The 26,152-nt window shown below is 49.1% G+C and overlaps 1 protein-coding gene across 2 annotated transcripts in view; it reads right to left on the bottom strand.

Annotated features, from left to right (window-relative positions):
- Positions 1-25,925, bottom strand: part of LOC144123434 (uncharacterized) — a 32,611-nt gene extending 6,686 nt beyond the window's left edge. Inside the window, exons 1-3 of one of the 2 annotated variants that reach the window (XM_077656258.1) lie at positions 25,771-25,925; positions 6,266-6,412; positions 1,410-1,513 (exon numbers count right to left, since the gene is read on the bottom strand). In XM_077656258.1, coding sequence (XP_077512384.1) covers positions 1,410-1,513; positions 6,266-6,349 — 188 coding nt within the window. In that variant the 5' untranslated portion in view covers positions 6,350-6,412; positions 25,771-25,925. Of the gene's footprint in view, positions 1-1,409; positions 1,514-6,265; positions 6,421-25,770 lie in introns of those variants that run through there. The other variant, XM_077656259.1, reaches the window with a different exon arrangement.
- Between the last annotated feature and the right edge of the window lie 227 nt (positions 25,926-26,152).

Raw genomic sequence — 26,152 nt, 5'->3', positions numbered from 1 at the left:
ACCCCGCTGACGGTTGTGCCTTTGTGGCTCCTTCCTGTGTCACATTTAGGGTCTGCGTCAGAACGCTACCACCGCAATTTTCTTATACGTTAATGTTAGAAGTCCCACCGTGAAGAAAAAGTGTCCGGCGCTAGGCGGCGTAGCGTTATGCACACTTACCACCTGCCATATGCCACGGTTGGCTGGTGGCAAAAGGGGAAGAGAAAAATCTGTGCATTTGTAGGGGAGAGGAAGGAGGGGACTGACGGTCGCTGCCACGGGAGGATGAAAAAAAATGACCTCGTAAAATTGACAATGTCAGAATGTGAATGATTGAACGTGAATTTATAATATATAAATATTAAAATATGAAGGGAAGGTAAGATATGAGCAGTTAGAAGTGCTCAAGAAAATAACAGTGACGCATAGTCATTGCATAGTGATAATTAGGCACTCCTGTAATTCTTCCATTATATTTTGCTGTTCTCCTTTAGAATCACAAATGTGCCCTCACAAGGTTTATTTCTACAACGACATTGCACTCAAGAGCATTCGCAGGCAGCCCACTATCGTGCTGTTATCTCCCTATTGGTTTGAGTTCTCGAGGCTGCAAGGCTCTACTTGTAGCGTTTGGTTGTCGCTCCCTCATTTCATGTTAGCCTGTCTATGAATTTACATCGGTCACGATGTTTATATTCTGATATTGCAGCGACTACGCCGGAAACACAGAAGTTAAGGATATAGTCACTGTCTTTGTGGAGAGGAAGGGGATATAAGCAGAGCAGGCAATTCGATGAGCCGATAATCGATGGTGCTCTAGAATAACGTTGTGGCTTCAAACAGGAGGCAATTCTAACAGCTTGGTGGAAGAGAGTCAGAAAGGTTAGTGAAATAAGGAAGCTTTCAGAGATAAGTGGCCGCAGCTGGTGCAGCTGGTGGTTAATCTCTGGCCAATGGGAAAGGCCCTTGTCCCGCCGCGGACGTTATTTTGCGCATGGCCACGTAGATTACATTTACGAGACACGTAACGTAGTGAAAATTTCCGTATGCGGCTTTTATCACTGTGAAAACACATGATGAGACACTTTTAACGGTGCGCAGTGTTTACAACGCAACAATGGTGCATCGGAGTGCGTCGGTGATTCGAACTCGGAGCTTGCAGTGGTTCCGAACCGACGCTTTGCTACCGTCAGCGCAAAGCGAGTTTTAGCAATCCTTTCGATTCGAATACACCATTATTCCAAAATTTTTTTAGTACCCTTCGAGGTCAAACTTCCGACAGTTAGCCGTACCCCCCCCCCCCCCCTCCAAAAAAAAAAAGCAGCAGTAAGGGGAAAAAAAAATTCTCAACGGGCACAACAATCCACATGCAGCTATCTGACAATTGCTGATGAAAACTTATTCAAAGGAAGAGTGCCTTATATACTCACTTTTGCTCACACATTTTAATCTTGTCGAAGGACTTTTTCAGGCCGTGGGTGATGCGGAACGTTTCTTGCGCTATGCCACGATGGTAGGTATAAAAGTTCAGCGGCTGTCGATAAAGCAAGCACAGCTCATTAGTAAAAGCACTCGGATTAAAATAGACAAGGCACAGATAATACGGAGAGGCTTCCTATTTTACTAGTACACTATTACTAGTACACTAGACCTAACCTATTTTACTAGTACACTAGACCTAACTGAAAGGTCAGAATTCAACCTCTGTTTAACTCGAGTAGAAAAAATCTAACCTGGACTGTTATGTTTTCAAGTCATACAAAATTTAGTTCCACTGAAGGTTTCCAAGAAGCTGCTCACTCCGACATACGATATCATCATCATCGCGATGCCAATCACAGCTGCGCCTACGTTTTCATGCGCCAGCAGCGGCCATCTTAACCCTGTAACTTCCTTATCTCATGAGCCTACCAGCCGTTCTGGCACATCCTGCTACTTTTGTTCTCTTCTGGAATCTCTCCACCACCTCAAAGAACCACGATTATGTGTTCTCCACATAATATGCTTAGCCCAAGTTAATTTCATTTCCCTGATTCATGCTAGGACATCATAAACTGAAGTTCATGCCCTTGCCTCCTCTGCTATCACTAAAAGCTCTGCACCAAAGAAGCAAAATCAAAATTCAATGCACAGATAAACAGAAGCAACGCGAGTAAGAAGAAGTCTTAAAATACAAAATATTAAAATTCAATTCACGTACTGAACCCAACTGTAAAAATACAAGCAGTGAATCAGCGCTATTTAGCAGGAATTGTGGTAAGTTGTTTTATTCCCAACTATTGATAAATTTTTATTGTGGGGTTTAATGTCCCGAATCTACACGTGGGCTATGATGGACACCGAAGTGGAGGCCTTCTAATTTAGACCACCAGGGGGTTCTTTAATGTGCATCTGCTGAAATAGGGCTGCCGCGGCCGGCATGGTACCGGTGGTCATGGGACCACTTTGAAGAGTCTTTGAAAGTGTTATTTCAAGCAAAGTAAGCCGTCGGTGATTGGGTGTCGTGTTTCCTTGTTTGCATGGGCAGGAAGAAGTTGAGTGAAGTAGTTTTAATCTCTCTGCAAAGCTGTCTCATCTAATCCAGGCCGACCTCGTGCAAATGAAAACATTGACAAAAGAGGAAAAAAAAAGAAAAAGTGAAAGCCTTGGTTTCCCCGTGTTTTCGTTTTTTCCCCTCAACGTTTTCTTTCATACGAGGTTTTTAGGCCCATGTGTCCCAGGCAATTTTAGCCAAACTTTAAAAGCGTACGGGAGCACAATAGTTGAACAGAACCAGGACCACGTTGGTAACCACTGTATGTGAGGGTAACTTGTTTGAGTAGCAGAACAAAATGAAAAAAATTAACCATGCGGCTACGGCGTGTCGGACGAAAAATTACACTGCCAAATTGTAGAGCGCCCCTGCAAAAAATATTTGATTCATCTGTTTTTGCTTTTATTAGTGCTCTAGGTAAGCTATTTTGCGCGTTGTAGGAAGAGCCCGTGAAATCTAATATATATAAACGTGACAGTTCGTTAGCGTGGCCAAACAGCAGTGGCTTCAAGTGTGAAACTACTGAACGTATCATCGCTCGATAGCCATTGATTTTGCCCTGTCATATTCGCAGCACCAATGTGCTCAGCTACGTTCACCTGTTCCACGTTTGAGACCTCTACTGTCCTGGCAGAAGAGTGGATTGTCTCGTGGATTTTCCTATATTTCTCAGGCTTTTTTGTCGACGAGAAAAAAATAATCTTAATGAGGTATCAGAATACAAACTGACGATTTAGAGGATTTTTGGGACGCCCTACAATATGCAGTGGAATTGGTTCAAAATGCATTCTAAATGCGTTAAACATGGTTCAACGCGTGTTCAGCTACTGCGCCTGGATACGTTTTTAAAGCTTGCCTAAAGTTGGATCTTATCCATCGTGGTGGGTCAGTGGTTGGGCGCTTGGCTAGAGCCAGCGCACCCGGGTTCAAACCCGATCACGGCGGCATCGTTTCGATGGAGGCGAAACATGCAGAGTCCATATTCATTTCCTTTTCCTGATTCAAGCTATGACATCACAAACTCACTTTAGTATCATAATCCTCCTCTGCTGTGACTAAAGCTATAAACCAAGACGTAAAACTATAATGCACAGATGAGCAGAAGCGACATAACTTTATAAATAGAGTGCAATAAACGCAGAAAGAATAGAACCGGACACGTCAATTGCGCTGTGCGTTGGCGGCGGTGTCCTCCTACAAATTGAGACAACCTGTCTTTTCTCAAACCCAGCGGAAGGAATGGAAAGGCGTGTATCTGGCTTCCTGGGTCAGTGGAGACCTCAATCGCTCTTTGAGGTACGTGGCAAAAGAGAGTTAGGCGGCCTATTGCTCCAGGAGGAGTGATGACGTCCTATGAGGGCCGCGTTTCGGCCAGGGGTTTGAACTTCAACTGGATCACAGCCTCAGCGGACACCTCAATCAGGCTTTGAGGTACATGGCGTTGGCGAAACTGGCGGCCTATTCGGCGGCGGTTCGGCAGCGGGTTTCCGATGACGGTGTAGTTTTCGCGCGATGAGCCAGGTAAAGTTCTGGCATCAAAAAGCAGACGAACGTCGTTCTAAGCACGTATATAATTACCCGCCGCAGTGGCTCAGTGGTTAGAGCGCCCGGCTAGTGTTCCGGAGTTCCCGGGTTCGAACCCGACCGCGTCGGTCGGGTCGCCGCCTTCTAGCCCGACTTCACATCCAGCACACCCAATTCACAGAGGAGAGATGCCGCCTTCCCGTACACTGAAGACGCGCCCTCCACGTGCGGCCTCTCCCCACCAACATGTCCAAAGAGGACCATAATGGCAGGCGCCAGGCTCGGGCGGAAGCCTTGGACCGCAATTTTGGGAATAAACCAGGAGTCTTCTACGTGGACGCCTCCGGCCCGGACACCAAGGGATGGTACACGGCCGCGGTCGTCCACGAGGGCAAAACAGTAGACGCCCTTACTTTCAAGGCCTAGTCAGCAATTCACGCAGAAGAGGTCGCCATCGCCCTGGCAGCCTCCGACTCCTCCTCCAAATACATAATCACCGACTCGCGAGGGGCTTGTCGAAACGTCGAGCAAGGGTGGGCTACTCCCCTGGCTTATCGCATCTATCAAAATTGTAGCGGAGACTCCGATCCTGCGCACCGATCTATTATTTGGGCTCCAGGTCACCAAGGCCTCCACGGAAACGAAGCAGCCGACGCCGCCGCCCGCGCGCTCTCTCTCCGGGCGTTTCCCTCGGGACCCGACGATGACCAGGACTCCGATTTCAATCCGGTTTACACTTTTAAGGAAATATGCGATTACTACAAATCCACCCACCAAACTCTTCCCACTCCTTGCAAAGGGCTGGGGAAGGCCAACGAGCGGGTACTCCTGCGCCTGCTCACTAACACGATGCTGTGCCCGGCAACTCTAAAGCATTTCAATCCTCAATTCGACGGGCGGTGCTCACACTGTGGGGAGGTGTCGGACACCTACCACATGGTGTGGGCTTGCCAGCAGAACCCATCCCTACCCCCTATCCCAAACCCCACCCGAGAGGACTGGGAGGCGACGCTGTCCGGCTGCTGCACCCTCCAGGCCCAAAGGGCCTTAACGCAGCGTGCCCGGGCTGCGGCAGCCGCCAATGGGGTTCCTGACTAGGCATCCCCACCTAGTGGTTGTAAGGGCGTGACCCTTCAGGTCACGGACCCCAACACCTCTCTCTATAATTAAAAAATGTTTTTACCACCACCACCACCGGCCGCGTTTCGACGGAGGCGAAACGCAAAGGCGGCCGTGTGCTGTGCGATGTCAGTGAAGGTAGTGCACGTTTGAGATTCCCAAGCGGTCGAAATTATTCCAGAGCCCTCCACTACGGCACCTCTTTCTTCCTTTCTTCTCTCAGTCCCTGCTTTATCCCTTCTCTTACGGCGTGGTTCAGGTGTCGCTCGAGATGTGAGCCAGATACTGCGCCATTTCCTTTCCTCCAAAAAAAACCAAATTTCAAGCAGGTATAGAAATAGCCGGGGAACGATTCATGAAGGAGAATATACCCGATACTTGAATTAATCCCTGCTGCGGGTCCTTGGACCCAAAATATTAAACTTATCTTTTGGAAAATGGCGGAGTGCTTGAAGCACTTTGGCACGGGTCGGCCCGGTATTGCACAGCCTCCGGGATCGGCCTGGGGCATAATAGCGCGCACCTTTTCTTTCTTTGTTCTCCTATCCTTTAACTCCTACTTTCAGCATGCGGCAGTGAGCGTGGTTCGGCTTGAGCCAGTAGGCAGGCCCTTACACTTTCCTTTTATCTCTTCCTGTCTGCAACAGAAGCAACAGCAGGAAGTGGGCCTGGGGTAGCTGTTTTAACTGGCGTTTGATTCGGCGGGCACGGTTGTTGCGACGCGCGTCTTTCAATCTGTCCCCTCACATCTCAACTGCCCTAGTGTCTGGACGTGGCAGCGACTGTGGTTCAGCTTGAGCTAGAGGAAAGTTGTTGCGACTGCAGAAACGAAAACAAAGTGCACGGACCTGCCCACTCTCTCAAGCTGAGCCACAATCGCTGCAACGTACAGGGCCGTGCACTATCTTCTTCATTCTTCCTGCAGTCGGAACAGCAAGGAGCGCGGATGGCGGTAATGCTGCTTCTGCAAAGCATCTAATGAAGACGCCTACTATTGAGATGAGGCTTACCGCAATTACTTTTCTTAAACGTTCACACTATTTCAGATAAACAAGCCGTGGAAAGCCGCTGCTATAAGAAACTTCCGGAGATTCAAAGGTGGATGCAAACCTCAGTCGGGACTCTTGTGCACGCCCAGGGGTTCTGCATTACGTCTCGAGGCATGGTCAGCGGGCCTGGCTCGAGCTCTTGCATGGGCCGTGTCCGGGTTGTGGCAGCGACCCCAATAGAAGACAGCGGCTTTGTTTCAGCGTTAACCTGAAAAAAGGGGACTTAGACACAATGTACTAGTAAACCGGTTGAGCGTTAACTGGAAAGAAATAACTAAGTGTAGACATAGTGAACTAGCAATCTTTACTCTAGCGTTAAGAGAAAGAAAAGGAGACATTCACAAATAGTGAACTGGCAAAAAAAAATGCGCTGTATAAACCACAACTTGAATCCAATAGGAAGGCTACTGAAGCAATAAGAGAAAGCTCTCAAGAAACCGCTTTACTTTTAGAGTTGAGGGCTGGATGATTGAAACGGCAATAAAACAGACAAAAGGAGAACAATGCAGAAAGTATATACTCTTGCTCGGTGCTAAAGGAGTGATCACTATCAAAATGTGTCGTCACTGCTCGTAAACAGATGACAGCACTGGGTGCAAGTCTGAGGCAGATATTTATTCCACGGGAGAGGAAATGGCTTCTACTCAGCAGTGTGGTCTTGAGATACGCGGACATCCAGTTCCAAGCGCACAATTTTTATCATTCGCACGCCGCGGTGTCTCAGTGGCTTTGACTTTCGGCTTCTTATCCCAAGTGCAGTTCTCAATCTCGGCCGCAAAGGCTATATATCCATGAAAGTGTTTACAGTGCGACGTTAGCCCACGTTAAAGAACTCCAGGTGGCGTAAGTTGCGGGCAGTTGTTTTGATAATACAGCCTGTTGACTGAACTTAAAGCTTAATGGCCGTTCTTGTGAGAAAGAACTTCTAGCCGCACTCTACGGGTTGTGTGAAGCCTCTGAGCAGCAAGTTCAACTGGCTCACTGCACTAGTGGGTACGTCAATTGCACTGTGAATAGGCAATGGCTTCCCTGTCAGTGCACGTTAAAGATCCTCAGGTGCTCGAAATTGTCCCGGAGCCCTCCACTACGGCACCTATTTCTTCCTTTCTTCTTCCATTCCCTTCTTTATCCCTTCTCTTACGGCGCGGTTCTGGTGTCCGCCGGTATGTGACAGATACTGCTCCATTTCCTTTCCCCCAAAAGCAATTTTCATTTCCATCCATGTGCGAAATTATTCCGGAGCCAATTACGATACCTCTGTCTAAATTAGCTATAAACCTTCACTCGGGTTCTAACCCGGGAGCTCCGCTCGACTACTGATCCGGAGTTCCCGGGTTCGAACCCGACCGCGGCGGCTGCGTTTTTATGGAGGAAAAACGCTAAGGCGCCCGTGTGCTGTGCGATGTCAGTGCACGTTAAAGATCCCCAGGTGGTCGAAATTATTCCGGAGCCCTCCACTACGGCACCTCTTTATTCCTTTCTTCTTTCACTCCCTCCTTTATACCTTCCCTTACGGCGCGGTTCAGGTGTCCAAAGATATATGAGACAGATATTGTGCCATTTCCTTTCCCCCTAAAACCAAATATTAACCTTTACTCATGGTGTGGTTAAGGTGTCCACCTAGACCTGAGAGGGACGAAAAATTTGCAGCGAGTCGATGTGAGACAGTTACTGCGCCAATTCCTTTCCTCAAAAGCAACTAATTTGAGGAATTGGTTTGTTTTTTGGGGAAAGGAAATGGCGCAGTATCTTCTCACATATCGGCGACACCTGAACCGCGCCGTGAGGGAAGGAATAAAGGAGAGAGTGAATGAAGAAAGGTGCGTAGTGGAGGGCTCCGGAATAATTTCGACCACTTGGGGATACGCTGAAAAAAATCAGGACGTCAGTGGAGCAAACGGCGATAATGATCACTCTACTGCACGGCTCAAAACGAGCCCTGAGGTCTTATGACTTGAACAGTAGTGTAGGTTAGTGTTGAGTACGAACACAGCAAAAGGGGGTTTCAATTTCTTGATTTAATTACGGTGAGAGAAAACGTTCTTAAGTGACTGTGGCTCTGATCTTACTTTATCGAGAGATGCGAGGAATTTACTAATGCCTGGTAAGGAGCTAACAGTGGCATCGGCTATCAATAAAAACCAAGACCAAAATTGCTGTCTAGTCCATTCGCTCCGGAACAGCTGGACACACCTAACGGAAAGGTTAAAAATGGTGTATGGTGTTAATGTCCCAAACCGACTCAGGCTATGAGGGACGCCGTAGTAGAGAGCTCTGGAAAATTTCGGCCACCTGGGGAACGTGCAATGACATCGGACAGCACAGGGGCCTCTAGCATTTGACATTGATTGCGCCGCTGCAGGGACTGTACTAAAGGAGCGAAGTTGGTCGCTTTATGCCTAATGCAGTGTGTTGAGGGGCTCTTGGCTCCGTCGTACCCTCTTTTTGCTGCTAAAAAGGCGGCAAAACTGCGCAGTCATTCGCGCTCTAGTTGCTCTATCCGGAACGCCCTGCATTACTGCGGGAACGAAAGGCACCGTCGTTCTAGAGAAGCCCGGTCGCATCGATGGCGAACCGATGACCCTGATATCGCTTGCAACTGCGTCGGAGCTAAAAAGCCTGACGCCGAACAGATCGGTGTTTGCCCCGAAGGAACTCGACACCAGAGAGCGTAGCCAAGAGAATGAGGCTGTGTACAAAAAGGTTTCCTTACTTGGCGGATGTCGGCGAGGTGCGGAGAGACGGCCCTCGAGGCGGCGACGAGGAAAGATCTCGGCGTCCCACGTGTGGTACCTAGGCCCGGTCGCGCTGAAATCTACCGGACACTCAATAAAGTTATTACTCACTGTCTCTGCAGAGGTCGTATTGCTGAGATGTAGGAACGTAGATAGGAACGACTGCAGAGCACGAGAGGATTGCGCGAGGAACGTGGTGATGGACGCGTGGCTCGAGCTGTTGGGCGAAGCGAGCGCGTGAAAAAAAAAAGACAAGGCTGAAAAATAAAAGATAGTTTGCATCAAAACGAAATGACATTGATTTAATTCACGTTTCTTTGGAACCTCAGGTGTTTTTCGCACGTTCCTGTAGAATACTGCGTCGGCGACGCCGTCGACGCAGCTAACATAGCTGCTCCTGAGAGAAGCGACGCCAGTCCCTCGTCCGTCGCCTCGGAAGTTCCATGTGATGTGCCGTTCACCGCGGCGGAACTGAACAATGCGCTGCAGCGCTGCCGCCGCCGCTCGGCGCCCGGACCGGACGGGGTGACATACCAGATGCTGCGAAACCTGAATGCGCAGCAACGACAGATCCTCCTGCAGCAGATCAACGTGGTGTGGGAACGTGGGGAGCTACCGGAGGATAGGCGAACCGCGGTCGTTTGTCCCATCCGAGAGTCAGGGCGTCCACCTACGGAGCTGAGCGGATACCGGCCAGTGGCATTAACATCGGCGGCAGGTAAGCTCATGGAGCATGTGGCGTTGCAGGGTCTGAACGAGCGGGCTACGGAGGCTGATTTGTTTGACGAGCGGCAGACGGGTTTCCGTGGGATGCGGTGCACGGCTGATTCTATATCGGACGTTGTTACAGCGCTGGATCATGCCAGGGTGGCAGGCCAGGTTGCGCTGCTGCTACTACTGGATGTCTCGGGCGCTTTTGACAACGTTCACCGAGCACCAATTCTCGCGGTGCTTGAGGGGGCCGGTGTGAGCGGGCGCCTTTTGCGATACGTTCATGGCTTCCTGAGCGGGCGCACCATGCGCGTGCGAGTAGGGGGTAAGCTCTCCAAGCCTCGCCCGGTAGACATGGGCAATCACCATTTCTGTTTAACGTGGCCATGTCGGTGGTGCCGGCCTCCCTCCCCACGAGCGGCCGACACCATATGTACATGTCCATATATGCAGACGACATAGCTCTGTGATGCCGGGGACCACCGGGTGAGGCGTTCCGCGTGCGGGGGTGCCTTCAGGGAGCCCTGACCGCGATCGATGCCAGCTTGCGCGGCCTTGGTCTGTCGCTGAGCGCGGACAAATCGGTGGCCATGGCCTGCGTTTCGCGCTCGCGCGCGCACCTTGCGCCACAGTCACTTGACGGGACTCCGATTCCTTGGCATAAATCGGTGCGGTACCTTGGTCTAGACATCGACTGGCGCCTTTCCTTCCGCCCCGCGGCGACCAAGGCCTGTCTGCAGATGAAGAGGATCACCGCCGCCGTGCACAAGCTCACCGCTCGAGGCCAGGGCATCTCCCAGCATGCCCCGCTGCGGCTATACAATGCCGCAGCTTTGGGGGCGGTGCTCTATGCGCTGCCGCTCGTCACGGTGCGCAAGCCGTGCTGGAAGAAACTCGAGCTTCAGCACCGCAAGTCCCTGCGCGTGTGCCTAGGCCTGCCCAAAAACTCGCAGTGCGCCGCAACGTTGGCCGAGGCAGGAGCGTGGCCACTTGAGCTCCATGCAGCGCGCAGGGCACTGAATCACACCGACCGGCTTCACCGGGCACCGGACGGCGGCTCCCTGCTGCAGCGTATGCGTTCGCACCCGCGCTCACGAATGGGCGCGGTGCTGCTCGAGTATGAGCAATTGACACAAGGCCCACCCCCCTACGGGTCCTGCGCGCCCTGGCCTGCTGCCTCGGAGGTACAGCGAGAGATCGTCAGCATTGCGGGGAAGCGGAGCACACCCCTCTGTGCTGTGCAGCAGCTGGCCAGAGCCGTCATACACGAGGAGCTGCAGGACCATCTCCTTGTGTACACCGACGGCTCAGTGGCCCGCGACAGCTGCTCCCTTGCTGCGGCGGCTACCATCCCCGCCCTGCGACTGCACAGCCAGCAACACGCAATCTTCCTGGGCTCCTCCACCACGGCGAAGTTGATGGGGATGCGGCTCGGGCTAGACCTGCTGCTCACCCTCGGGCCTCCGCCGCCCATGAGTGCTCTGCTGTGCGACTCCCGTGCCGCCCTCATCCGCCTGCAATCTAACGGCCGCGGTACTCCACTAGTGCGGGAAATTCGCTCGCGCATCGAGCGCCTCGCGCAGAGAGGATGTGCCGTGCGTGCACAGCGGGTGCCCGGTCACTGCGGCATCGCCAGCAACGAAGGAGCTGACGACCTCGCGACCGCTGCACACCAACTACCTGCCAGCGATCTGCCCCTTGCGCTAGAGGACGTGCGTGCGGCCATCCACGACCATCTCCGAAAGCAGCACCCCGACCCACGCATCGCAGGAGGTGAGCGCATCGACAGTGTCACCGGCTGTCGCGGACTTACACGGTCACACGGTCACAACGTGCAATGATCCTCCGTGCAACGTGCAATGATACTACCAGACTCCATCAAGACGCTATTGTGGCCGCAGGGCAGTGCGCGCACTCGTGAGCGAACATTGGTGAGCCTCTGTGCATTCCTCGAACACACGGGCTTGACGTCCCGTCTGTTCTCCGTCAGGTAGTTACACGCAGTGACCGAACGCTCCGCGAGTTCTACCTTGAACGATTAAAAACTGGACGCCCCACTCCAGTTGTAGCCAACACAGTGCTGTGCGCGTGCGTGATTTAATTCCTCTAAAATGAACTAATCACGCGCACAACCTGGACACGTTTCTTATTGTGTAAACAGCGTGTACATATTACTTCTCTCCCTATCCTCTCTTCCTGTCCCCTCACCTCTTTCATTTCATTTCTCCATTCTGCCTGCTATCCTTTATTTCTGCTGCCCCAGCTCAGGTGCTTCAGTATCGATGGCAGATGCCGGGGCTAGCAAAAATCTTTTCCTTCCTTTTTACTATTATTTTAATAAACAGCCACTACCACCAACGCCTTCGATCACGTGGCGTGTGCGCGCGCACGACCCCACTTTGTTTTTGTTGTTAGCAGATACCCATATCGGGGATTAGCCAAGGTTTAGTGGCGTAAACAAGGGAATTCCCATAGACGATTACGACAAAATATTAGCGCCAAGCGTGAATTTTGAAAAATATATGGATGAAAAACGAGGGAATAAAATTTAAAGTAACATAACAAATATTGCGGTAATCTCGTCTTTTTCAATGTAAGCGCGCGGTTGCAACAAGAAGCGGCGATTTGCAATTTTTTTTATTCGAGAAATGTGCTATGAGGCGTAGGTTGAGAAAAGGGAGAATGGAATGCAGGAGATAGTAAGTTAAAAAAAGGAGTGAAGTCCAGCGCCGCCGGGGTAGTCGCAGAGGTTGCCGGTGTAGTGACTGTCCATTGTCAACTTCTCATAATCACATGCGCAGTTATGCCGCCGCACCACCTCACTGAGAAGCCGTCTTCTAACAGAAGCCGTTGCTGGACACGTCCACAGAATGTGTCGCACATCACAAATGATAATAATAATAATTGGTTTTGGGGGGAAAGGAAATGGCGCAGTATCTGTCTCATATATCGTTGGACACCTGAACCGCGCCGTAAGGAAGGGATAAAGGAGGGAGTGAAAGAAGAAAGGAAGAGAGAGAGATGCCGTAGTGGAGGGCTCCGGAATAATTTCGACCACCTGGGGATCTTTAACGTGCACTGACATCGCACAGCACACGGGCGCCTTAGCGTTTTTCCTCCATAAAAACGCAGCCGCCGCGGTCGGGTTCGAACCCGGGAACTCCGGATCAGTAGTCGAGCGCCTTAACCACTGAGCCACCGCGGCGGGGCACATCACAAATGTCCGGTGCAGCGCTACAGTGAGGGCATCTTTCACTTGGTGGCAGATCTTTTTGACGCCACCGATCACGGACTGATGGGGTCAGAGCCGACCCCCGCGATTGCAGTCTATTGTCACTGGAAAACCTATCTATTGACTCTATTGCAGTAGGTACGCACCGCATCAGGGAACACAAAAGAAGACGAAAGAAGCGTTCTGAAAACAAACAGGGTTTAATCCGCACACACGAAAACTTCCTGCGCGCTTCTGGTGATTATTGCTGCAGCGTCATGATGGAAGTGGGACCTTCAGACCTCTAAGCGATACGGCGAGCTCGTCATCTTAAGCGATAACGCCCAGCCCGCTGTAAACAATCCTGCCTTACATGCCATGGAAACAAGCAAGGCGTTTGGCGTAAGAGAGAAGACTCATCGGGTCGGGTCGCATAAGGAGAAAAAAGTATAAAACAGTGTATCTTACCAGTACTCACCTGCGGGGCTGAAACGCGGTGGGCAACGAAAAGGGTTAACCTTAAATTGATGACAAGGCAGATATCTATGAAAGGAAAATGATAGATCTAACATTAAGGGACCGGAAGTGGGTAGAGCGGGCCAGGGTACAAAATCGGGGTGTTAATAACACCCTATTCGAAATCAAGAGGAAGAAATGGGCTTGGGCGGGGCATGTAATGCGAACGCAAGATAGACGATGATCATTAAGGGTAACGGACTGCATACCGATTGAAGGAAAGTATAGCAGGGGGCGGCAGAAAGTTAGGTGGGCGGATGGTATTAAGAAGACTGCGGGGATAGGGTGGCCGCAGCTGTCGTAGGACAGGGCTAATTGGAGAGCTATGGGAGAGCGCTTTGCACAGCAGTGGACAGAGTCTTGTTGATCATGACGATGATGAAGCAGAAGCAGATAAATTAAGACGCGAACGCAGTGCAGTTCGAGCCGCCGAGGAAGAGGCGATGCGATGGAATTTACAAAACCAAGGGAGCTACAGCCAAGAAGACAGAAGCTGTATCCGAGGCATTCAATAAACAATGACTGGGCATCCCGCTCCACTAGAGCTGCTTCGTCCGCGATCGGTTGTGACTCAAAAACAAACTCTCTGCTGCAGCTCTGCCCCAGCATCCTATACTCTTGCTGGAGCTTCCCTACTGTTACCGCTTGTCGTTCAGGAGATGCTAGCGCTGAAAGATTCGAACTACAACTTTCGTAATAGTCCTATGAGTTTTTATCTTTAATTTGATGCGTTTTCGTAGCAGAATTCAAGCAACTGAGCAGTGATGCCTGGAGACAAAAGCAGCACTACTCATCCGCTCCCTAGTTTCGATATTGGATAATAATAATTTGCCTTATAACGGAAGTGAACAGGATGAACAACAGGTAGTCAACGAAGCAATTTGCCGAGTATCTTTCAGGAAAGCATTTATACTGCTTGGTGCCATATGGGAATTTTTTCTGGAATAAAGGAAAAATGATATTCAGGAGTGCGAAGTATACTGAACAAATAAACGCGGCCTTATGCTTTTGCTTGTCAGGGGAAAGGCGACCAGAATCTTCTATGACGACTACAGCCGTGATCAGCTGTGACTACTACGCTGGATACGGTCTTTGTTCGTGCACGCATCTGATTAGTGTGTAAAACAATTTATTCGCCGGAGAGAGCTTGGTAAGAGGTCGTGTTAAGTGGTCGAGAGTACATAGCCCTCGACGACTTTGTCAGCTCATTTCACCGCCAGAACTTGCGTTCTGAGGTCAGAGCTAGCCAGTTCGGACTGCCACCGCACGAGAGAAGGGGCGGTAACTAGATCACCCGGATGTGGCTCTATTCCACAATCCCACAGGATGTGATCGTAGTTGGCTCGTTTGCCACGATGTTTATAGTTCGAATTGTATAGATCCGGAATAAATGTGCGCGAGGATTGATGGGGTGCGTATTTATATCGTCTGTAGACGACGCCACGTAACATCTTGTTCTTTAGTCAGGCGTTTTGGAAAGTTCTCCTCTCTAGATTAAATTTATTGGTGAGATCATGATATGTGGTGATGAAGTCCTTCGTGAAATTCAGGGAGCCAGACTCATCCTCTGCCCGGTCGACGAAACCTTGGGCTTTATTGTGAGCTGCCTCTTTCCCCGGATTCCCCGAAAGGGCTGGGACCCATATCAGTTCGGAATAATTTGGCGAAAATTTTGTGGCGTTAAGGATTCTAAGGAAGGTGTTTGTAATTCGCCATTTTGCGAAATGATTGACAGACATTTTGGAAGAGGAAGCAAAGAAATCCTTAGGAGTGATGGAAAGAATAAAAACAGCTGTTGAGGAGCAGGCAACAGCAGATCTGTTGAAGGACGGAGGGAGATCGTGCTAGAAAAACTAACCATTCTATACGCAATGCCTTATGGCCTCCACTATACCAGAAGCTTGGAAGAAGGGAAACATTATCATAATTCATAATAAAGGAGAAGCCAAAGACTTGAAAAATTACAGAACGATCAGCCTACTATCCGTTGCCTACAAGGTATTTACTACGGTTATCGCTAATAAAGTCAGGGCAACCTTACACTTTGATCAACCAAATGATCAGGCAGACTTTCCTAAAGGATATTCCACAATTGATCATATTCACACCATCAATCAGGTGATAGAGAAATGCGCACAATATAACCAACATTTATATATAGTCTTCATTTATTACGAGAAAGCATTCGACTTAGTGGAAACCTGAGCAGTTATACAGGCATATCGTAATCAGCCTTATGTCAAAATTCTGCAAGTTATATATAGCAACTGCACAGCTACCATTGTCCTCCATAAAGTCAGATATAAAATTCTAATAATGAGGGGCGTCAGGCAAGGAGAAACAATCTCGGCAGTGCTATTCACCGCCATTCTACAGAGAGGTATTCCAAGGCCCGAACAGGGAACAATTGGGAATAAAAGTTAATGAAGAATACCTTTGTAATCTTGGATTCGCAATGACATTGGCTTGCTGATTCATTCAGGAGGTGAACTACAAATCATGATCAATGAGTTAGATAGAGGAGAACGCTGGGTCTAATAATAAACACGTAGAAAACCAAAGTAGTAGCCAGCAGACTAGCAGGGGGTAGCAGTTTACAATTGGCAGTGAGGGGTTGTAAATGGTAAAGGAATACGTCTACTTAGGGCAGGTAGTGACAGCTGATCCATATCATGAGAAGGAAATAAGTAGAAGGATAAGAATGGGGACCCATCGCGGTGGCTCGGTGGTTAAGGCGCTCGGCTACTGATCAGGAGTTCCCGGGTTCGAACCCGACCACGGCGGCTGCGTTTTTATGGAGGCAAAACGCTAAGGCGCCGGTGTGCTGTGCGATGTCTGTGCACGTTAAAGATTCCCAGGTGGTCGAAATTATTACGGAGCCCTCCACTACGGCACCTTTCTTCCTTTCTTCTTTCAGTCCATCTTTTATACCTTCCTTTACGGCGCGGTTGAGGTGTCCAACAATATATGAGACAGATACTGCGCCATTTCCTTTCCACCCAAAACAATTATCTATATCTTGAGAATTGGGTGGAGCGCATATGGCAGGGTCTGCCAGATCATGAATGGCAGTTAACCAATATCTCTCAAGAGAAAAGTGTACAACAGGTGGTGTATCGTACAGGTACTCACCTACGGGGCACAAACGTGGAGAAAAACGAAAAGGGCTCAACTTAAGGATGCCAAACGCTAAGGCGCCCGTGGGCTGTGCGATGTCAGTGCACATTAAAGATCCCCAGGCGGTCGAAATTATTCCGGAGCCCTCCACTACGGCACCTATTTCTTACTTTCTTCTTTCATTCCCTCCTTTATCCCTTCCCTTACGGCGCGGTTCAGGTGTCCAACGATATATGAGACAGATACTGCGCCATTTCCTTTCCACCCAAAACAATTATCTATATCTTGAGAATTGGGTGGAGTGCATATGGCAGGGTCTGCCAGATCATGAATGGCAGTTAACCAATATCTCTCAAGAAAAAAGTGTATAACAGGTAGTGTATCGTACAGGTACTCACCTACGGGGCACAAACGTGGAGAAAAACGAAAAGGGCTCAACTTAAGGATGCCAAACGCTAAGGCTCCCGTGGGCTGTGCGATGTCAGTGCACATTAAAGATCCCCAAGCGGTCGAAATTATTACGGAGCCCTCCACTACGGCACCTTTCTTCCTTTCTTCTTTCAGTCCATCTTTTATACCTTCTTTTACGGCGTGGTTGAGGCGTCTAAGGATATATGAGACAGATACTGCGCCATTTCCTTTCCATCCAAAACAATTATCTATATCTTGAGAATTGGGTGGAGCGCATATGGCAGGGTCTGCCAGATCATGAATGGCAGTTCTCTCAAGAGAAAAGTGTACAACAGGTGGTGTATCGTACAGGTACTCACCTACGGGGCACAAACGTGGAGAAAAACGAAAAGGGCTCAACTTAAGGATGCCAAACGCTAAGGCGCCCGCGGGCTGTGCGATGTCAGTGCACATTAAAGATCCCCAGGCGGTCGAAATTATTACGGAGCCCTCCACTACGGTACCTCTTTCTTACTTTCTTCTTTTATTCCCTCCTTTATCTCTTCCCTTACGGCGCGGTTCAGGTGTCCAACGATATACGAGACAGATACTGCGCCATTTCCTTTCCCAAAAAACAGTTAATATTATTATTATTAATTTAAGGACAACGCAGCGAGCCATGGATAGAAAAAATGATACATGTAACGTTAAGAGATCAGAAGCGGGCAGAGTGGGCGAGGGAACAAACGTTGGTTAATGACATCCTAGTCGAAATCAAGGGGAAGAAATGGGCTTCGGCAGGGCATGTACTGGGAAGGCAAGATAACCGCTGGTCCTTAAGGGTAACGGAGTGAATTCCAATAGAAAGTAAGCGTAGCAGGGGCGGCAGCAGGTTAGTTGGGCGGATGAGATGAAGAAGTTTGTAGACATAAGATAAATGCAGCTGGTAAAGGGCAGGGTTAATTTGGAGAGACATGGTAGAGGCCTGTCCTCTGCAGTGGGCATAGTCAGGCTGATGACTATGATGATGATTTTGGAGTCGCTGAGGATGATGCTGTCTTGGGTATGCGCTAGGGTGAGGGCTATAGCCGTTTCAGAGGATTTCGTCTCAAACGCTCATCATCGGTCATCATCGTCATCGTCATCATCGTCATCACTCATCATCGTCAAACTCTCATTGCTCAAAAGCATAATCTTCGCTGAGGGTGATGCTCTCTCGAGTATGCGCTAGGGCGAAGGCTACAGCCGTCAACTTTATATCGTCAACTTTAAATTGAGCGTGACCGTGATCGAAGGCTTTCTTAACCCGACGTCCGTGAAGCGCACCTGAGGATATAAAAGGAGTTTTTTCATGTTCCTGGGCACACGATCATCCCATTAGGACTTTCCAATTCTGCGTCAGCTTCATCATCTGTCATCTAGTTTCAAGCCTGCCGCCCCTAGCATGAGAAAACAGCTAAGCACAGGGCGTTTAAAGGCACCCTGAAATGATATCGACGAGCATATTCTAGTGCAACACATCTGTTGATGGGGTCTTTATTTGTATTCGAGCCAAACTTGAAATCTCTGCGTTGACCCTTTAGTTTAGATGTAACTTTAAAGAATTTTTTTAAACATAGCTGCTCGAATTAGCTCGCAACCAATCATGGCGACACCTTCTTTGCATAACTGCTGCGGTAAAACGTTCAGCAGTGGTGTCTGCGGTCTGTAGAAGCAGCCTCGAGGCGGGAAGGGTACTGCAGTGGACATCTGGAGTTGAGCAGATTAAGAAGTGTGTTCACAGCTCACGCACGAGATTTTCTTCCACTGGTCTGGAGCAGGGCATGGAGATGGCGAGTGGCTGAGCCCACCTGCGAAACTACGAGGCTCCTCAGAACAAGACGTCGTCGTTTGTGGGGTCATGAATCCCATTTGCGGACTGTCAAGCACGACGGCGCCTTTTTTGGCAATGATCGAGATTCCGTCGAGATGTTCTTGCCGATGTAACCGTGACTGCGCTGGTATGGCCACGTTTACGAGCAATTATTCATAAGTATTTTGCTTGTAAAATAGTTTGAATTGTTGTTCGCCGAGGAAATTGATAACCAGTAAATAATATTTCAGTGATATCCAGCAGTCGGGTAATCGGGATGCGTTTCAGGTCCTTGAGAAATGGAAAACGAACTCAGTCCAGACGGAGGATCGGGGAGAAAAAAATATTGGGGCGCCACGTCGCTTTGAACGGTCGCTGTCCGACGAGCTGAGGTGTCGGTGCCGCGACGCGCGCCCGGGACCGCTTCTCGGGGTGGGGCAGGCCGTCCGTGACCTCGTATCGAAACACAGCTGCCTGAACCCCCCAAGCGGCCACCTATTGGAGCAGCAGGGCTAAGCCCTGGTTGTGCACACCGCACCGTAGGCGGTAGAGCGTGCGCCATACGCAGAAGGCAGCGCTGACCCAGCAGATGTTTCTCATCGTGTCAGCAATGAGGTCACTTCCGGAACTTCGCCGCTGCTCGCATTCGCGCCCACACATGTAGAGGGTGATACAGCGGTCGGCCAAGACGTGGTCATACCTGCATAATACCGTCACAGTGTGTGTTTAAGCAGCACCACGGTATAAAAAATGCCCTTGCAAGCTATCCTCCCCAGAAGCATTAGTAAGGACCTCAACTTTGCTAGGTTTTTAAGACATCGTGCAATTCCTTTCTCCTTGAGTGTTAAAAGTGAAGCATGGCTCCCACAACGCGTAGAAAGTTGTCTTTTTCTGAGATACCTCAAAAGCGGATTACAAAAGATTACAATTTCAAACTGTCGCAGATTCAATAAAGTAAGACACTGTAGAGAGCCTATTTGCAGGCTAAGTACCTGAGAGCTATCATATTTCTCAAAATCTTTTCTCGAAACATAATATATACGGCTGGAAATTAAAAAGGCTGTGGTTTTGGGAAAACGCCCAAAATGAACTCAGGCCAGACGGCAATTGACGACGGAGAGAAATCTTTTCGCGGTTTACTCCGGACAACGTGGGGTCGCCGACATTTGTAGGACACTACAGTCTATCGTCATAATGGGAGCAAGAGGACTTGATCAAAAGGCCAAGTGCTTTGCAATTGAACGATGCTACCAGAGAGGAAAAAGTGACAGGACAATCAGGAAACCTATTGATAGTGGTTAATGGGCGTCGCTTCTGGAGGGTGGAGGCGGGTTGCCGAAGTGGGTTGAGGGTGGGCTTTGCGGTGGTCTCAGAGGCTATGCTACACCTCCATTCACTTGAAAATAACGGCAACTATTCCTTATTGGTGTGGACGTCAATAGTTTGAAACCAAGGGGAGGGGATATTTTGGAAGTCAGTTTTTCTCAGCCAGATTACATTTATTTAGTTATTTTTGCTGCAGAACTAATGTTAACACACCCAAGAAAGAGCCAGAGAATCCAGTTTTTACTGACAAGAACAATCATATCTGCTAGTTTTTCTCCGAAATCTCTCTAAGCTCGCGTATTCCGGCTTTCCTATACGACCATTTAATTACTTCAGAGCCATAAAATTGGCCTGCTGTTGAGCGGAACGCCTTCCGAAAGCTTGACATAGTTCCTGAACAACGTTGCTTGCACTCGACGTTTCTGTGACGGCGTTCAGTGAACGATGATAAGAAGCAACTTTCAAACTACCCATGTCTTTTTCTACAGAACTGGTGGGGTTTATGTCGGTTTAACGTCCAAAAGCGACTCAGGCTATGAGAGACGCCGTAGTGGAAGGCTCCAGAAATTTCGACCACATGGGGTTCTTTAACGTGCACTGACATCGCACAGCACACGGGCTTCAAGAATTTGACCGCCGCTGCCGGGATCGAACCCTCGTCTTTTGGGCCAGCAGCCTAGCGCCATAACCACTCAGCCACCGCATTTGCCGCAGAACTATATTTTACCGCGAGAGTAGAATAACAAATTGGAAGCTGTCAGCTAACCGGTTCTGGGCTACCTCCTTGTGAAAAAAAAGTCTTTACCGTTGTGATAATATTACTGCGGCGACAAGAGGGGCGGGGGTGCGGTGCTAAATTCCTATGCCAGTCAAAGGGTTTAGCAACTTATGGTCTTTGTGTGGGACTTCTTACGCTTGTGCCACTGCACTTGCATTAGTGCCATTGGTGAACTAGAGTGAATGCTTTTTGATGAATATCGGAACGGCCGGGTTTAATATGGAATGATGGGTTATGCTGGTAGTGTTGAAAGCAAGGCGCGTACGAAAATCACAGTCACGCACGGTCGCACATTTATATTAAAAATATATTGGTTGGCAGGAAATGAAAGTCACAGTAATTGTTTGACTTCTGCGTGGACACCTTAACCGCACCATGTGGGAAAGGAAGATGGCGAAACTTAAGGACAGAGACAAAGAGAAAGAGGTCTCATGATGGAGGGCTCCTGAAAAATTTCGACCACTTGGGGATCTCATGTGCACTGATAGCGCACAGCACACTGGTGGCTTTGGCGTCTAGCCTCCAGTGAAACGCGGCCGTCACGGCACCTTTCCAATCCGGGAACTCTGGCTCAGTAGCCGAGCGCTCCATGCACTGAGCCGCCGAGGGGGGTTCCACATTTCAAAGGTGGCCATCCGGCGCCTTGACGTAAATGGGCGAGAGAAAGAGCAGGGAATTGAAAGAATAGAGTGAGGAGAAGGAATATGAATAGCGGGGACGACGACGGCGACTTGATTTCGCCCAACGTGGCGCATACTGTTCGCGCTGCGATACTCAGCACCTGGATTTTTCGCAGCTTTTTGCCTACTTAAATATACAGTACTGAAGTTTTTCAGAAGACCAGGTGAAGTGACTGGTATAAAATTTGTCATTCGAAAAAAAAGAAGATTTATAAGTACCGCAATGAAAACTAGACATTGATACACGATTCATTCTTTTACATAAAACATCTTATATAAAACATTACATAAAACATGTCTCTCAGTCTCAGTAACAAAAATGGGTATAGGTACGAACTGGACTCTACCCGTCAGATTACTTGAAATTGAATATGTTTATATTTTATACTTGATTATTTGTGCTAGTATTTCATAAATGATGCTTTCTTGAAAGAAATGGAATCATTTCTTTTTTCATTAAAAAATGCAAAAAGTGGAACTTGACGAACTTTTAGAGTCCTCCATTACGGACCTATTTTGATCCTCTCTTCTTTCACTCCCTCCTTTATCCCTTCCCTTGCGGCGCGGTTCAGGTGTCCAACGATATATGAGACAGATACTGCGCCATTTCCTTTCCACCAAAAACCAATTATTTAATTATTTATATTTTTGACAATTTACGCTTACACAGCTACTGAAGAAAACCTCGACGGTAACCCTTATGTTAACAAATTCTCGAGTCAGGCCCCAGGCTCTCGGCCCCGCCGCGGTGGCTCAGTGGTTAGGGCGCTCGACTACTGATCCGGAGTTCCCGGGTTCGAACCCGACCGCGGCGGCTGCGTTTTTATGGAGGAAAAACGCTAAGGCGCCCGTGTGCTGTGCGATGTCAGTGCACGTTAAAGATCCCCAGGTGGTCGAAATTATTCCGGAGCCCTCCACTACGGCACCTCTCTCTTCCTTTCTTCTTTGACTCCCTCCTTTACCCTTTTCTTACGGCGCGGTTCAGGTGTCCAACAACATATGAGACAGATACTGCGCCATTTCCTTTCCCCCAAAACCAATTATTATTATTATTATCCCCAGGCTCTCTCATCAGCCATGCACGATCACAATGCCACCAACTGCCTGCGCCTGTTGTGAAAATATGTAAAAACTATTCCAATGTCAGCAATATCTGCGACAGTTTTAGACCATGTATCAGTTGAGCCGTTCAATAGAATGTGGATCTGCTTTGCCAATGCAACAATCGTTTCTTAAATTGGTGCGCGAGTGCGCAGATGACATTTTTGTGCTCCTGTGCGTCGCAATCCCTGTGATAATTTTTGCGTACAAATGTGCTTATGTCTGTATGCATAGAACTGACACAGAAACTTACAGATAGGCCTACTGTACCGATGAATTTACATATACAGACATAGGTAGCCGTGGTTATCGCGGTATTACGTGCACTTCTTTCACCGACCCTCCGCCTGTTTCGTCTTAACCTCTCCCTTTTTCGCGAATCATGTGCGGGTTAATTCACTCACCCTCGGCGTGGTTCAGCGCTGAGATGTATGCCGAGTTGTTCCGAGCGCAACTTGGTGCGGTGGTAAAGTGAGGGCAGCTCATCGCTGGCAGTGAAGAGCTGGGCGTCGGCGCTGACTCCATGCTCCTCTTCGGTGGAGCTCGGGGCAGGCTCGGCGGCGGCAGTTAAGATCTCAGTGGTCTGCGCCTGGAGGAAGGAAGGAGTATTCCCAAGATGTCAGAATATCTGGAGCATGGCCTCTGAAAGCAGCCAGACTGCTGTGCGTTTCCGAGTATTAGAGGTGGTGCTCGAGTACACCTTGAGATAAAGTGATATAGTCACAAAGCTACGAAGGATAACTGCCACAATAGCGCACTTGGAAAGAACAACAAATGCTACAAACAGCAGTCGCAGGTCGTCGAATGCTGAAGCACGAAACCCTGTGTTCACGTATCCGTCAGCGCTGGAAGCGTTAAAGTTGCTCGCGTAACTTTCAAAACCGCTTCCACTCCCCTCCGGCACCTCTGCTACTCCATGAAGAGCATGTTGTTTAAAATCAGACAGATGAACAGATGAACCACCACCGAGAGATTGAAGGCAACATTCCAGAAGTGAACCTTTGGACACACTATACGTTACTCCATGCACGTTAGTCAGGCAGGCAGCAATAGGCTGCAGGTGCGCGCACGGCTTGCCTGCATCGTGGCGTCGGCAGTGCTGGGTCGTGGACAGGGACAGAGCAGCGTGACGTGCGCAGCTTGGAGCTGGCGGTGGCTGCATAGGGCCACGTACCCTAGATGCGTAGGCAGCGTGTTTCTTCCCTCGCTGTCGTCCTGGGAGTTTGGTTGCTCTGCTCCGTCGCAGTCAGGGTTGGTGGCGTCAGGCATGGTGAACAGGCGTGGAACCAGCCGCGCCATAGGCGGATAGCACAGTGGTTTCCTCTGAGAGAAAAATCAACATAAAACAAGAGATATGGGGGTTGCGTACTGGAAAAGAAAGCAGATTAATAAACAAGGATTTAGTGTTTAACAGATAAAGAAATATTTAGAAGTTTTTCGTAAAACCTCCTTGCTCTTTAAGCAAACGGCTGGCGGAAGTTTGGGGGAGAAATATTACACAATCGCTGCCGCGTGCGGACAAAAGGAGCATTCAAAGAGACGCGAGAGGAAAGATCCAAAGACAAGACGCGCGTCGCAAAACCAGCGTCATCTGTAGCGACGACGACGGTTTAGCAACAGATGCACCCGGTGACAAGGAGCCCTCGGCACATTGGGGAGAGCTCCTCGATCCCAGCCCAGCAGGACCTGAAAGCCATAGCGAGAAAGCGGGCGAAGTCCGGGATTTTGTTTTAAATCCTCATGATAAGCAGCCGCGCACCGTATGATACGCCAGTCGGTTATCACGCCGCTAGTGAGTTATAACACTGCGCATGTAAAACGCTCACGAAGAAAGAACAAAATGCCTCCAGCTCTCGAAACAGAACCTCCATATTGTCGACTGCCGAAATTTATCTGAGCACATCCTATCATAACCTTGTTAAACGTTTTCGGTGGTAATAAGTTTTGAACAGCTTTGAAGGATGCTTTTTAACAGCTTGATTGTTGAGACTTTGGTGTGAATTGTCCAGTGGCTAGGAAATCGCTGAGGTTCACTTGCAAGATACAAGGAACCAGCATATACATTTTAAAATTTTGTCACAAGTCTTAAACATGTAAAATGATGACTTGAGCGAATGAAACAGAAAAAAAATATCTAGTAATTGACACGTCCTTCAACGTGGAGGTAGTACACATGATCACTCTTTTTGATGTACGACTTGGTCAAATGTCTTCTAATGAAGTGATTTGGTTTAGAGGCCTAGAATGAATCCTCTTTACAGCCCCCCTAGAGCCAAAAAAGCCTAAAATGTAAGGATGATTCGTCTCACCGTTCAGTTTTCTGGTTTTTCAGGGGGGTCATAATCTCTCTACTACGCGGCTCAAAAGCCAACCCTGGGGCGCTTGAATTTAGCCATTAGTGTACGTTAGACTACGAGCATAGCAATTTCTTAACCCAATATAAATATAAACAACTATAGTGAGAAACCGTTGTTGAGTGATTGTGGCTCTGTTCTTATATATCGACAGGTGCGAGGAATTTGCTAATTCTGATCAAAAGCTGGCAACGACCCCGGCTGTCAATAAAAACAACCAAAACCAAAATTGTTTTCTAGTCCATTCGCTCTGGAACAGTTCGATGCACTTAACGGAAAGGTTAAAAATGGTGCATGGGGTGAACGTCCCAAAGCGAATCAGGCTGTGAGGGACGCCGTAGTGGAGCGCTCTGGAAAATTTAGGCCACCTGGGGAACGTGGAATGACATCGCGCAGCACGCGGGCCTCTAGCATTTCGCCTCAATCGAAATGCAAACGCCGCTGTAGAGATTGAACCTGACAGCGAAGATCATCACTTTAGGCCTGACGTACCGTGTTGACTGGCGCATGGCTCCGCCGTAGCCTGTTTTGGCTTACAAAAAGGTTGCAAAGATGCGCAGTCATTCGCGCTCTAGTAGTTCTATCTGGAGCGCCCTGCATAACTGCGGGAACGAAAGGCACCGTCGTTCTAGAGAAGCCCGGTCGCATCGGTGGTGAACCGATGACCCTCGTATCGCTTAGGACTCATTCGGAGCTAAAGCCCGGCGCCGAACTGATCGTATTTTGCCCCGAAGGAACTCGACGTCAGAGAGCGTTTCCAAGAAAATGAGGCTGTGTACAAAAAGGTTTCCTTACTTGGCGGATGTCGGCGAGCTTCGGAGAGACGGCCCTCGAGGCGGCGACGAGGAAAGATCTCGGCGTCCCCACGTGGGACACCTAGGCCCGGTCGCGCTGAAATCTACCGGACACTCAATAAAGTTATTACTCACTGACTTGGCGGAGGTCGTATTGTTGAGCTGTAGGCACGCAGATAGGAACGACTGCAGAGCACGAGAGGAATGCGCGAGGAACGTGGCGATGAACGCGTGGATCGAGCTGTTGGCGAAGCGAGCGGGTGAAAAAAAAAAAGCCAAGGCTGAAGGCTGAAAGACAGTTTGCATAAAAACCAAATGACATTGGTTTAATTCGCGTTTTTTTAGATATTGAGGTGTTTTTCGCACGTTCCTCGGGAAAACCG

This window comes from Amblyomma americanum, chromosome 3 (genome assembly GCF_052857255.1).
Source record: "Amblyomma americanum isolate KBUSLIRL-KWMA chromosome 3, ASM5285725v1, whole genome shotgun sequence".
NCBI lineage: Eukaryota > Metazoa > Arthropoda > Arachnida > Ixodida > Ixodidae > Amblyomma > Amblyomma americanum.
This window is presented reverse-complemented; position numbering and strand designations above follow the sequence as displayed.